The 14,216-nt window shown below is 40.7% G+C and overlaps 1 protein-coding gene across 18 annotated transcripts in view; it reads right to left on the bottom strand.

Moving 5' to 3' along the window:
- CAMK2G (calcium/calmodulin dependent protein kinase II gamma) overlaps positions 1-14,216 on the bottom strand; it is a 189,731-nt gene that overhangs the window by 93,221 nt on the left and 82,294 nt on the right. For all 18 annotated transcript variants that reach the window (XR_014026562.1, XM_081328699.1, XM_081328693.1 and 15 more), the window contains exon 3: positions 8,673-8,732. Coding sequence is in view for 17 of the 18 variants with exons in the window: in XM_081328699.1 (XP_081184825.1) it covers positions 8,673-8,732 (60 nt within the window). In the remaining variant the exon portion in view is untranslated. The remainder of the gene's footprint in view (positions 1-8,672; positions 8,733-14,216) is intronic.

Consider the following 14,216-nt stretch of genomic DNA (forward strand, 5'->3'; position numbering starts at 1 on the left):
TGTAGCTTAAATTAATGGAAAATTATTTCTTTGTTCCCCTGCGTGTGTGTGTGCGCACACACGCACACACACTCTTCTTTGGCAATGCTGAAACAGACACAGATGATTTGAAGGATACTAAAAAAGCTAAACACCACAGATGTGTTGTTTACAGAAATGTAAAACTTTCAAGGAGCAGTTATCAGCAAGGAACAGAAATGATCACACTGTGCCTCCCATGGCAATCTCAGTCTCCGAGTAGGTGCTATCCAGCATTAAAAGGGAAGAATAAGAAGGGAAAAGAAGGAGCAACATTTCACCACCTGCCATCGGCCTCACAGTGGAGATAAAGCAAGGAAAAGAAATAAAAATTCATCCGACTCCAAAAAGTACATGCTAATGCTATTCATCTGAGCTCTCTCTCACTACAGCCTGGCAGAATCTACTTACTTAAAAACATACCTGAGAGATACTTGGCACTAAAAGTTATGTAATTTCTTAAAAAAGGGAAATGGCAAACGTATCCCAAGCAACTTTTGGTCTCTCTAACCATTCATTCTGCAGTGCAATCAGCTGCTTTGAAAAAGTTTTGCAGAGCAGGCCTTGGTAATCACCATGAAGGGAACAGACTATTTTACCCTACAAATGCCTGGAACCATGACAACCCAACCTTCTCTTCAGCAGTTGTGGGACCCTTCAAGGGCACTGCTATTCCAAGGCAGGAACTGGGAAAGCATCAAGCAGTGTTTTGTTACAAAGAGAAGTTAAATAGATGGTCTTAAGCCTTCCGTGAGATTGCTGGTTCACACAGGAAAAACTGGACTGCCGCCTGGAGAAGGCAGGATGCAAAGAGGCTGGCTTAGCAGAGAGCCTGCGCAAGCTGTGTGATGGAGAAGCTGAAGAGAGATGACTAAAGAATTATTAGAATTATATTTTTCAAGTTAGTCGTAAAGTAATCCGTTCCTGGCTTCCCTTTAAATGCAACTTAAAAATTATTCTCTGCAAATTTCAAGATTAGGAAATGCATTTTGCTTTGTGAATTTCTCTTCTAATGTATATTCTGAACCAGAGTTACAATTTGGCTGCGTGGCCCACTTGTTCATTGAAAGCAGGTACAATACTCGATGCAAGAACTATAAGTCACAAAGCCAGTTGCTTCTGATCCACTCTAAACAATGCTCTTCAATCAACTCTACCAAATTTGAAAAATGACAAAGTTCCATGGTAAAACACATGCTTTACTTATAAAAAGGCCCTAGTTTTAGTCCTTAGTACCTTTTATCCTTCGTACAACAACAGCGAAACCCCTGGAGAGCCTCTGCCAGTATAAAACAGCTGTTTACACTATTCAGCCTACAGCTATAAGCCTACAGGCAGACTTGTATGAGGACGATCGAATCTGGATAGAAACACATTGTCTTTTCATCCAAACTCAAAATCGGATGGCACTGATTTTGATATCTTAGAATTTGTGACCACCTTTTTGTGGGCCTACAATATTTCATTTAAAAAAAAACAAAAACACATGTCATATACAAGCACTAAAGCCAGAAAAATGGAGTAAAACTACAAATTAACCATTATTATCAACCCTGCAAATACACAAATATTGTGTAGTTTGCTAACAATATGCCCCTTTTGCACTATGATGCTAAAGCAGACATGTCAAACACAAGGCCCGGGGGCCGGATCCAGCCCGCAAAGTGGTTTCATGTGGCCCGCGAAGCCATCCTGGAAACAGTGAGGGAACGGCCCCCACTGCCTTGGCCCTGGCCCAGAGACCCTCCTTCTGCCAGAGACCCTCAGATCTGTCCCACTCCTGCCCAGGCCCCCATAGGCACCCTTGATGTGAACGATGTAGAGCTGGCCATGCCCACCCAGTAGGCCACACCCACTCTAGCCACACCCACCCAGTAGGCCACGCCCACCCTGGCCATACCCACCCGGCCCCTTGAGGGCAACCACAATGCTGATGCGGCCCTCAATGAAATTGAGTTTGACACCCCTGTGCTAAAGAATCAATCCCTAAAACATCCTAAGGCACTGAATATTCTCATCTTCATTTTTTAAACCAATAAAATTAAATATTCAATAAAAATTATACCCATACTTCTGTTCAACTTCCCCTGGAGAAGTTCAGCTAACTCTTCCATGCTATGCTGCATTAACAGTTGAGTCAATGCTCTGCTACATTCTGCAGTAAATGAGCTACGACTTGAAGGCAATTATTAGAAAAAAAGTTGCTCTATGTCAGGGTTAGGCAACCTCGGCTCTTTTATGACTCATGGACTTCAACTCCCAGAATTCCTGAGTCAGCAGGAATTCTGGGAGTTGAAGTCCATGAGTTATAAAAGAGCCGAGGTTGCCTACCCCTGCTCTCTGTTAAGCTTTAGGTACTAATAGAAAATTAATATGGGAAATAGTTTCTCCCTTTTTGAATATTCCTACATCATAAAGATTTAGATCCAAAACTTTTTTAATGGATGAACATGACCATCACATATGAAAATATGTATCAAACTGGCTGTAATTCCAAGTCCACAATTAAAAAAGAATAAATTTCACAATTTGACAAGAGTTAATGTAAGAAGGCATTCCAAGATGGGGTGTAACAAACTCCATTACTAAATGTTATTTGTATACTCAGGAATTTGTATACATTTGTATACATAGATAAAAAGCCATATATAATTGATCCATCAGTGCAACCTAAGCTGAACTTTCCTTTGTGTCAAAATCAAAGGAATTGGGTGTGACACTGCCACTCTCGTAGGAGAAGCCAAGGAATTGTCTTTTATGTGTGAATAAATAAACATGCAAAGAAAGAAAGAAAGAAAGAAAGAAAGAAAGAAAGGAAGAAAGAAAGAAAGAAAGAAAGAAAGAAAGAAAGAAAGAAAGAAAGAAAGAAAGAGAAGGAAGGAAGGAAGGAAGGAAGGAAGGAAGGAAGGAAAGAAAGAAAGAAAGAAAGAAAGAAAGAAAGAAAGAAAGAAAGAAAGAAAGAAAGAAAGAAAGAAAGACACGTGAAGTTTAGATGGCATAAAAAGGAATACAACTGTTTCCAAATGGAATAGCACTGTAGAGGGGCAAAGATTTTCGGATGGTATCAAGTTATTTGATTATATTCTGCCTTTATTTTGTACCACTCAAGGTGTTGTACATAATGCTCCCTCCTTTATTTTCCCCACAACAGGAATAACTCTGTTGAAATGGGTTAGGCTGAAAGAGAATGACTTGAAAATCGTCTTCAACCTGGAGCCTGCAACACATTTGCCAAGTTGTATAACTGTCCCTCCTGACTGAGCAGTGCCTTTATTTCCAGATGGCCAACCACCAATCCAAGTAGGAAGAATTTGAGGAAAACTGGGGGGGGGATTAGAGGTCAGTTAAACTTACGCAAGAATCAGCCTAAAAAAGGGCAAATGTTGCTTAAGTCAACCCTTAATAAGAAAAATCCAACTCTACATATATGCTTTTCAGCCCATGAAGAAATGAAAACAACCGCTGTTTTGCATCCAAGCTGATTTCCCTACTTGAGGTGATCCTTCGCGTTCTCTGAGCTTGTTTTCTTGCAGATGTCTCACTACCCAATCTTGGCAATGTCAACGTTGCATTGATGATGTTGCCTATTTTGGGTAATAAAACATTTACAAGAAAACAACCAAGGTCAGAGAACACTAAAGACCCTCTTTCAACCCTGAGCTACAAATATTCTCCTTTACTGATTTCCCTACTTACTTCAATATGTAGAGCCCTGGATCCATGCTACAATATTCATCTAATGAAGAGGGTGAGGAGGGAAAAAGAAAAGAGTAGAATAAGTTTGAAATAGTCTTCTGTGCAAAGATTACTAATCAGAATCTCTGCTTTTATTTCATGACTGATAATGAGCTGCCTTTTCTGTTAGCAAATGCTAACAAGCAGGGAGTTAATGCTTCTAATTTATTTTGCCACATACCCTTGTGTAATTCATACCAAACAGCCTTTATTGTGGTTATTTTTAGCAAATTTTATTTGTTTTAATTACAGGTTGTATCTATCCAAGAGTATAGTCATACTGCACTCCCACTGAAGTCAATGAGATAAGTTAGTCATGACCTATCTACACTTGATAATGTTGTATTTTCATCCTATGTTGCTTTAAATGGGCCAAGCAAATAAAATAATCTCCAGCAATTCTCCATGTCAAAACTAGGGAGAAACCAGGCAAGCCAAGCCAAATCATTGTTTACTAAGGGCAAGACTGAAGCACGGTAACATACTTTAATGTATATATTTTAGACACACAGCCCAGCCTGCTCAAGGCACCCTTATTGTTGTACGCCTCCAGGGCATTGTCAACTCACCAGCTGCACCAGAAGTAAAAAAAATACTTATTAAACAGATCCCATGTTCCCAGCACCTCTTTGGAAGAGATTCTGGAACCCCAAGAAGCAGGAGATTCTCAAACAATTGCACAGTTCCTCAAGAGAAACATTTCTAGACTGGCCTTCTCCTCAGAATATGAAGAAAGAGCCTTCTGGTCCAGACAACTCTCTGTCCAGCTGCTGGGAATAGGCAAAATCAGCTGTCTAATGCAGAAGGGTTCATATGTGAAACCAAGGGCCCTCATGCATAATTATCTACTTGCCACCGAAGGCCCTCTTGATGAGTAAGAGCAGTTTTCCAGTCAGCTGCACTTGAACTTTTGGTGAGACTCCAAGAGCTCAGAAATATTACCTTGCAAAATGCTGCCCAGGTTGCTGGAATTCCACTTCTGAGTTCTAAGTAATTTCTGATACTTTGGGGTGGGTGGGAAACATATAAGTAGTCACTGCCTTTTTCTACACCTGCTTTCCATGGCCAGCTCCCGTTGGCAAGAGAACACAGTGCAACGTATTTGAACACTGGGAAAATAGATGATGAAGTGGCTGACAGACCACTCAGAGACAGCAGGCTTAACATCAACTGGTTTATTTAGCATCGGACAAACAGGTGTTAGGGGTTCGTACTTTTATAGCTGGCAACCGGCCGGCTAGTCCAATCAGCGGCCATTCTTCTCCCGCCGGTATTTCGGAGCCAATCCGCTGTTGGCTGTGTTTGACAGCTCCTTCGTCCGCGTGGCTGGGCGCGTGCGTGGTTCTGTGCTTGTGTTGACAGCGGAGAGCTGTCATCTGGCTGCGCCTGTGCCTTCGCTGGGGAGGTTTTGACAGCTGTCAAAACTCCCGCGTGTTCGGCTGTCATGGTGTTTACCTCACAACAATACAACTATTTAACTATTAACGTTAACAATCTTACATATAATACAGATGATGTTTTGAAGAAGAGTAAAGATCCAGGAGCAGAACAAAGCTATCGCTTTAGTGACTGCTCTGTTTTTCTGTTCAAACTACAAATTAGGAATATCAACTATAATGAGAAGGATGTGAGAGTGAATGGGGGATTCCATAGCTTTTCAAGAATAAATAACAGTTCTCCTGCTGTTTGCCAAAGTTAATGATTTCACTGGGACAAACGTATTCTTCCTCTTCCTTGGTTAAAATGGAAACCGTCACTATAATTTCACTACATGTTTTCATTAGTACTTTGTTATAGCCTTCCAACAGGTTATTATCAGGTTCCCTGTTCCTCTAAAGCAGGGGTGTCAAACTCAATTTCATTGAGGGCCGCATCAGCATTGTGGTTGCCCTCAGGGGGCCTGGTGGGTGTGGCCAGGGTGGATGTGGCCTAATGGGTGGGTGTGGCTAGAGTGCATATGGCCTACTGGGTGGGCGTGGCCAGCTCTACATCGTTCGCATCAAGGGTACCTATGGGGGCCTGGGCAGGAGTGGGACAGATCTGAGGGTCTCTGGCGGAAGGAGGGTCTCTGGGCCAGGGCCAAGGCAGTGGGGGCCGTTCCCTCACTGTTTCCAGGATGGCTTCGCGGGCCGCATGAAACCACTTTGCGGGCCGGATCTGGCCCCCGGGCCTTATGTTTGACATGTCTGCTCTAAAGGAGAATAAGTCTGTTGCGCAGGATGAAAAACATGAACATAGAGAACTAGTTGGAAATGTATTCTGACAAAGGAATCTCAATAAATACATTTTACCAGTTCTTCTGATTCAGAAGCTATTGGTCCAAGAATTAGGAAGCTGGTAACTTGGATGCTTGCTTAAAAGCATTTTGATCTGAATGCAGTCTTTAATTTTTCAGGGACAAGAACTGGAAAATGGAAACAAAGAATAATCTAAGAGTTCTGGGAAAGCAAGTCATATCAAACAGCAAGTGTCTGTTAAAAAGAATTGCACTAAATATCCATAGTTCTGAGCCCCAAAGTTGGTTCACTAAAGTAAGTCTTTTACAATGTAGATCCTTGGATAGGAATAACATTTAACAGACATAACAATTCTGACAAACAGACTGTCCAGCTTGCAAAGCTGTTTATGTCAGCAACATATTTGCAAAATTACAGATAATAGGGAATTCTTTTCTAGCCTTGCATGTTCTTGCGCAACTGTGCATTTTATTTTGAAAGGAATTTGAGGTGACTTATAAAATAATGCAGTTAAGATTGGAGTAGGCAATTTGTAGTCCTCAGTCTAATTCCAAAATTCTTTGGTAAAAAGTAAGTTCTAATTTCTAATAAGCATTTTCTATGGTCTGCTATTTGTTGAAGTGAGGACAAAAATGGGTGAAGACAACGGTTTATATTACCACACTTTGCTTCAGCTCCATGTACTGAACAGCTACCAACTCCTTAGTGTAACAGACCATGGCTGCTGTCAGAAAAACAGTTGTCTACTGGGACAACACAAAACATTCCTAGTCAGAATGTGCTGACACCAACACTGGCCATTCTGAGCAAAATCAGCTTATTCCAGCATCAGAATGTTCCATTTTAAGATTTTTTTTCTTTCGCAGCCTCTGCCTTCTGATAAACAGGTAAGCTGGGAAAATGTCCTCAATCCTACTGGCGGGTCAAACATTGGTAAGTACATTTGTATGTTACATTTCTCAGAACTCTGGCAACTACCTGCCCTGTGTGCTAGAGACCACAGAAGGACAGGGAGGCAAAGTATCACAGAGTTGAAAGGGGCATTCAAGATCTTCTAGTCCAACCTCCTACTCAGAGCAGGAATCCTCATACTGTCCCAGGCAACTGACTGTGTGACCTTTGTTTGCTCTAATCTGATGTAGCTGAAAATAGTAAGACACAAAACCAAGTTAAGAACATAAAAGGAAGAATCATAGAAAGTCCCCGGTATTTTCTGTTCAAGCTGACCTGTTTAGCTGCAATCTGGATGGTAAGCAGCTATGTCCTTTTATAAACACACCAATCTTAAGTTTATGGCGATTCTGCCCCATGTCTTGGTGGAGCAGTGGGCTAATGCCTCCTTAAGTAACACCAGCTGCCTGCAATTAGCGCAGGTTCGCATCCCACCAGGCTCAAGGTTGACTCAGCCTTCCATCCTTCCGAGGTAGGCAAAATGAGGACCCAGATTGTTGGGGGCAATTAAGCTGACTTTGTAATAATGCCGCTTGGGGTGTGTGTGAAAGCCCTAATAAGCAAGCATATACATGGAATGAAGGCTACTGCTAAGCTTGTAAGCCGCCCTGAGTCTTCGGAGAAGGGCGGGACATAAATGGAATTAAAATTAAAAAAATGTCTAAGTATGTGGAAAATTCTTTTGGATATTTCAAGATTTATTTCTGAACTAGATCCCAATGTGCCCTGTGCAACATTTTTGAAATCTTATTTCAAAAGAATGTAGAAGGAAACTATTACTAAATTAGGTGGGAAAGGAGAGCAAATACACCAAATACTGATTCTCTGAGCTTGGAAATTGCAAACAAATTCTTGCAGTGAAAGAGAATTGGAAAACCAGTGGGAAAATAATTAAAATACCATCCTGGAATAATGGCAGCCTTTAGATACTTAGTTTTTGAAATGCAGAACAGATTCCAGCACAGTGGCTGTGGGTCTATCAACAGCTCTCAAGCACAACAACAGAGTCAAATCACCACCCAGACAGTAATGTTCCTTTAAAGATCAGACACTGAAATACAAAAGTCATACAACAACCTAATTTCTCTAGTGAGCTTCCATAAAAAACGTTGTTTGTTCTACGGAAGAGAAGAATGAACTGGAGAAATGTTTCGTTTGATACAGCAAAGCATCTATTCTATATCTAATATAGCTTTCATTCTAATGGAAGAACAAGAACATGCGAACGAAGTCAGGGACAAGCCAGCAAGGTGCACAGAATGTTAAGCAATTATGAGAAGTGACCCAACACTGAAAGAGGACCATTCTGAAGTGGTTTGACCTCAAAAATGGACCCATTTTAAAGTTGGACCTGTTCCAGAAGACTTGTAATAGCCTGTTCTGAGATTGGAAAGGGCCCTTTCAGGGTTAGGACAGAATATTCTGGCAACATGTCTTCCCCCCCCCACCTCCCCCCACCCACCATAGGACAAGCTGAACTGAGATTCAGGAAGGAACAATGGTGCAGTTCATTTTCTTGGGTGAAATTTCTGTCTAGCCAGATGACAGACAGAAATGCTTCATACCCAGAAGCAGGTTTTCTAAGGAGCCCCTTCAGCACTAAGCACCCCCCCCCCCGTCTAACCAAAAAGGTTGCCATAGTTCTAGCATAGTTCTAGCTCACCACTCTCACGAGAGAAGCCTTTGGCAAGTTTCATTTCCTTTGAAAGCCTGTTTTGCAACGGCACTTACCAATATTTGGGTGCTTTAATAATCGACAGATTCGAGCTTCCCGCTCCAGTTTCTGATGATCTGGAAAAAAGAAAAGAGGAAAATGTATTAATGACTTCCGCTTTCTGCCCATGTTCAGAGTTAAAACGAAAATCAGACACCAACTGCCAATAACAAAAAGTAGCAGATGCACGACAGCTTCTCCCAGAACCCCCAACCATCCTAAAAAAAAGGGGCAATCTTTCTATAGAATACTCTGTAGGCGAAATATTCCAAAAAGCAAATGATTTATATGATCTTTTTGATTTAAATATGTTCTAGTTTCTTTTTCAGTCTTTAGAACAGGGATCCCCAACCCCCGGTCCGTGGACCAGTACTGGTCCATGGCATGCCAGCAATCGGGACGCACAAACAAGCAAAGCCCCATCCACGGGATGCAGGCAGAACACAAAACCACGCAGCCTCCAGTCCAAGGAAAAACCTCTCTCCACGGAACCAGTCCCTGGTGCCCAAAAGGTTGGGGACCTTTGCTTTAGACAATATTTCCTGCTTGCTATTGTAGAAGAGATTTAAATTCAGGTGGAAAAGAAACGGGGGTGGGTGGGGTGACTTCACTTCTAAGGTTTCTACCCTGGGTTTATTAATTTGCTGGGAATTGAAAATGCTAAGAAAAAAAAATCAAATAGCTGGGACTTAACTCTGTAAAGGGATGAGAGTCATCTGTAGGCAGATTAGTAGGCGCTTGCCTTTCTCCCACCATTTACCTTTCCCATGCCCCAGTGCTAAAATACTCCACAGGGTTCACCTATCTCCGTTTCATGTCCTTTGTGTGGCAAATGATGGGCAGATTGCAGAGCTTCCCACTGGAGGCAAAATATACTTCTAGGGTGTTCTTCTTCAGTATAGTTATTATGCCTTCACAACCCAATGTAAAAGTTCGACTTTTGGTAAAGGTTTGACTTCTGTTTTAGTTTTAGATTTAGTATATATGCTGGTCATTTTATTCTGTAGTCACTCATCTAAATGTTATGCTTTTTACTCCAAAAGCAAATGACCTACCTACAAAAGTAGTCCAACTCACTTATGGAAACAGCTATTGCCTTCTGCAGCAGTTAACCCTAAACTTGCTACTATGTAATAAGAAAAAACATAGCTTATTTTTTATTCAAATTTAGCTTTATGCCAACTCACCGTTTTCAGCTTTATGCAGAATCTGCAGTATCCAGATGAAAATAAGTAAGAACCTATCATGACAACATGCATAAAGCACTTGTGGTTTTTAAAACGTGCTCTCAATAATCCCTTTGGCAACTCTGAGAGCAGGCACGTCTGAGACTTAGTAAATTTTACTGGTCGAGCTAGCCCTGGAATCTAGATGCACCTTGTTGAAGATACTCATAGAAAAAGTTAGGATCACTCCCAAATCGATCCAGTTACTGGTTTCTTACTATGAGGCCTGAAACAGGTTTTGGAAAACTTTGATCAGCCTGAGAAAACAACACAGGAGGAGTCTAACAACACCTTTTCTGCCTTCATGAGTTTGAGCTCACCTCATCGGCTGCATAAAGTGGCTGGACAGATGAAATCTTTAAATGGGGAATGAGGAAAGGGAACACAGGTTGGTTATGCAGGTGCAGGTTACATGTGAGACAGAGTCATCTTCATCAATTAACACAGAGGTCCCCAACCTTTTGGCAACCAGGGACCGGTTTCATGGAGAGAGTTTTTTCAACAGACCAGAAGGTGCGTGGTTTTGTATGCTGCCTGCATCCCACAGATGGGGCTTCGCTTGTTTGTGCGGACCGGTTGCTGGCATGCCATGGCCCAGTGCCGGTCCACGGACCGGGGGGTTGGGGATTCCTGAATTAACAAGTATAGTGTGTTGAAAACCGATTGTGTTAGCTGAGACCCTTTAAGTTGCCTGAAAACTTTATGTCTATGACTTCAACAATGCTTTGCTTTATGGCACAGTTAAAGTCATATTTTTCTAAAACAGATAATTTGAGGGTCAGCCACAGAATGGCCAAGGAGGATGAAATGCTAGTACAGATTTTAGAACAGGGGTCTCCAACCTTTCTGGGTTGGCAGCCTGGTGGAAGAGGGAGGGGCAGGTGCCTTACGCATGCATGTGCAAATGTGAATGTGGCCACATGTGCATACATACAGAACACGAGCATGCGCACCATACAAATGAGTCTGCGAGCATGTGCCCGAGGGTCTCAGTGATGCTGGTGTTTGTTTGAGGATTGTGGTGCTGCCGCTAGGCTCACAGTGATGCAATATGCGCAAGGATCATGCCCCCGCCCTGTGTGAGGCTCGTGCCATGACCCGCAGCGATGCCGGCACTGGCATGAGGATCATGCTGCTGCCCCTGCGTGAGACTCGCGCTGCAGCCTGCCTGCTGCGTACAGCGCTACCACCGCCCGCACAAAGTTCTTGGCAACACTGCCACCTGTGCGATACTAGTGGTGCTGCCACTGCCTGCAGAACACTTGCAGCAATGGTGGCACGAGAGGGGTTAGCACGCACACACACACACACACATGCACTGCCCAGCTACTCATGCAGCCCGGTGGCCAAGAGGATGGGGACCTATGTTTTAGAAGATCTGTTAGGAGAAATAGAAACTTTAATGTGGAAATTAGAGAATTTTGGTATGTTAGCAGGTTTTCAGATTGCAGGTAGTCTTCAACTTGTGACCACAATTGAGCCCAAAATTCTATTGTAAAGCAAGATACTTGATAGGTAAGTTTTGCCCCCTTTTATAATCTTTATTACCACAGTTAGGTTAGTAACATGGTTGTTAACTAAATTTGGCTTCCCCATTGACTTTGCTTGCCAGGTTGCAAAAGTTGTTATGACCCCACAATACTGCAACCGACACAAATACATGCCAGTTGCCAAGCCTCCAAATCTTGATCACATGACCCTAGGAATGCTGCAACTGTTCTAAGTGTGAAAATGATTATAGGTCACTTTTTTCAGTGCTGTTATTACTTCAAATGATCACTAAATAAATGGTTGTAGGTCAAAGACTACCTGTAATAACCAGAAGACACAGATGTTAACAAAAATATGAAATTATAAGACCAAATAAACTGAGAGAAAAAATTGATTTTAAGATTGAGAAAAAAGTAAAGCACCTTGGTATTATTATGACAAATATAAGTTGTGGTGCTGCTTGAAAATAATTATATTAAGACATAGAATGAAATTAAGAAGGACATGTTAACGTGGGAGAAATTAAAACTGTTGAGGAGAATGCTTATGATAAAAAGGAATGTTTGGCCAAGAATGATGCTTCTGTTTCAGATAATATCTGTTTTGACATCTGTTTCATCATTTAAACAATGGCAAAATTATATATCTACATTCATATAGCAAGGGGGGGGGAAATCATGAGTCAAATATTAAGTGTTATAACATATAAAGGAAAGAGAATTGGATTTATCATATTTGAAATTACATTTTGCTGCTTGTTATTTGATACGGATGAAATAATGGATGTTGCTGAGAAACAAGAAACTTTTGGAGTTAGAAAGTCACCGCCTGAGTTTTAGATGTCATGGATACTTATGGTTCAATACAATTAATTTGGATTTTAAAATCACTTTATTTGACATGCCACATTGGGAATATGGAATAGCTCAAGAAGCATCTTATAGAAGAGAAACAGCAGACAAGGACAAATGGTTGACATATCAGAAATTATTGGAAAGCCATCAAGGAGAATTTAAAACTAAATCAAGAGAGCAATTAATAGGAGAAGAATATAACTGTCAATGGCTTTCCCAATTACATTTATCAGAAAGATTAAAATGGATGAAAAGATTTATGGTGCAGAGCAAAGTAAGACAGAATTTAAAGTACATGTGCGCAGTGATGATAAACATGTAATTACTAAAATGTATAAAGAGATGTAGATAAAAGTGTAAAGCCTGTTTGGTCTAATGGTTAAGGTGCAGACCTAGAAACCAGGAGACTGTGAGTTTTAGTCCTAGCTTCAGCATGGCTGGGTGACTTTGGGTCAGTCCCTCTCTCTCAGTCCAACTCACCTCACAGGGTTGTTGTGAGGAAAATAGGAAGAGAAAGGTGTATTAGGTACATTAGCATTTTGAATTTTTATCAAAATAATAAAGGTGGGAAATAAATAAACAAGTAAACCTTTGCTGAAATCTGAAGCAGAGGAAAAACAAGTTAAAGAGTGTTGACTAAGAAGTTTGACTGTAATATACAGATGGACCAATGGGAAAATATGTGATTAAAAGGGTTGAAATTTACACTGTGTTAAAATCTTAAAAAGAGATTTTTTTAAAATGATGTATCGTTGGTTTATATGCCAGAAAAAATATCTAGAATGTATAAAGGTACTTCAAATGTATGTTGGAAATGTGAACAACATGAAGAGATATTTTATCGTGTTTGGTAGACTTTATAAAAAAGCTTTAAAAAGTATTCAAATAAATACTTTCATACAGAGGATTTTTAAAGATTCAACTGAAGTCAGAACTTTTCTTTTTAAGACTAATGAATAAACAGTTAGGGGGAAAAATAGAAGATTATTTCAATATATGAGTACTGCAACAAGATTATTATATGAACAGAGAGATGTTTTGGCAGACCCACTATGGAAGAATGGTTGGTAAAATTGCTGAGATGGCTAAATTAACGTATTTCGGTGGAGAAAAGATACCATCTACATTTATTGGTGACTGGAAATGTTTTACGGATATTTTGGGTAAAAATAAAAAATGTGATTTATGGCATTGATGATTAGATAGATTACAGAAATAAATTAAAATGTAACTTTAGATAGCGTGGTTAAAATATAGTTGTACTTATAACTGCTGCGATGAATATAAAGCCATTTCTTTATATCTTTTTTCTTTTCTATTTTGCCTCAGGTTTTTTTTCTTGCACATTTTACTCTTTGCTTTCTTTTTCTTCCTTGCTTTATCTTAGTTTTTATTAGTTGTTATCTTCTTGTTTAAAAATGTGTGCATATATGCATCTGTGTGTATGGATATGGGGCATTGCTGGCAGAGGATGGAACAGATAACATTAGAAAGAGCATGTGAAGGTGCCTCTGATTTTGACTGTGTACTTGTTGGGGACTGTGCTGGTTCTGTTTGTGTCAAATGTAGGGGCAAAGAGGCATCTTGAGTTGGTTGAAAACTGCCTTGAGTATCAGGAGTGGGTACTTGCAACAGATGTTAAAAAGTTTCTATGAAGGCATCTCTACTGGGCAGCATCTAATCTCGTCCTCCAATCCCTGCTGCAGTAGAGTGGGAAGGGACAAATGACAGAAGAAAGATTTAAAAGGTGAATGTTTTACTGAGTAACCCTTTCTTAAAAAAAGCTCTGACAAGTTTGGAAGAGATAAGCAACGTGCTGTACCTCAGTCTCTTAAACAAAACAGGCATCCCTTTGTCCTCAAAGGGAAAATATACTGACTTCTGAAAAACATTTCACAGAGGGAGGGGGGAAGCTTCCACCCTTTCTCCAGTCAGATATACAGTACAAATACTTATCAGGATAATCCCAATGACTCCTAAAGCTATAATC

The sequence above is a fragment of the Vipera berus genome (genome assembly GCF_964194415.1).
Source record: "Vipera berus genome assembly, chromosome: 5".
NCBI lineage: Eukaryota > Metazoa > Chordata > Lepidosauria > Squamata > Viperidae > Vipera > Vipera berus.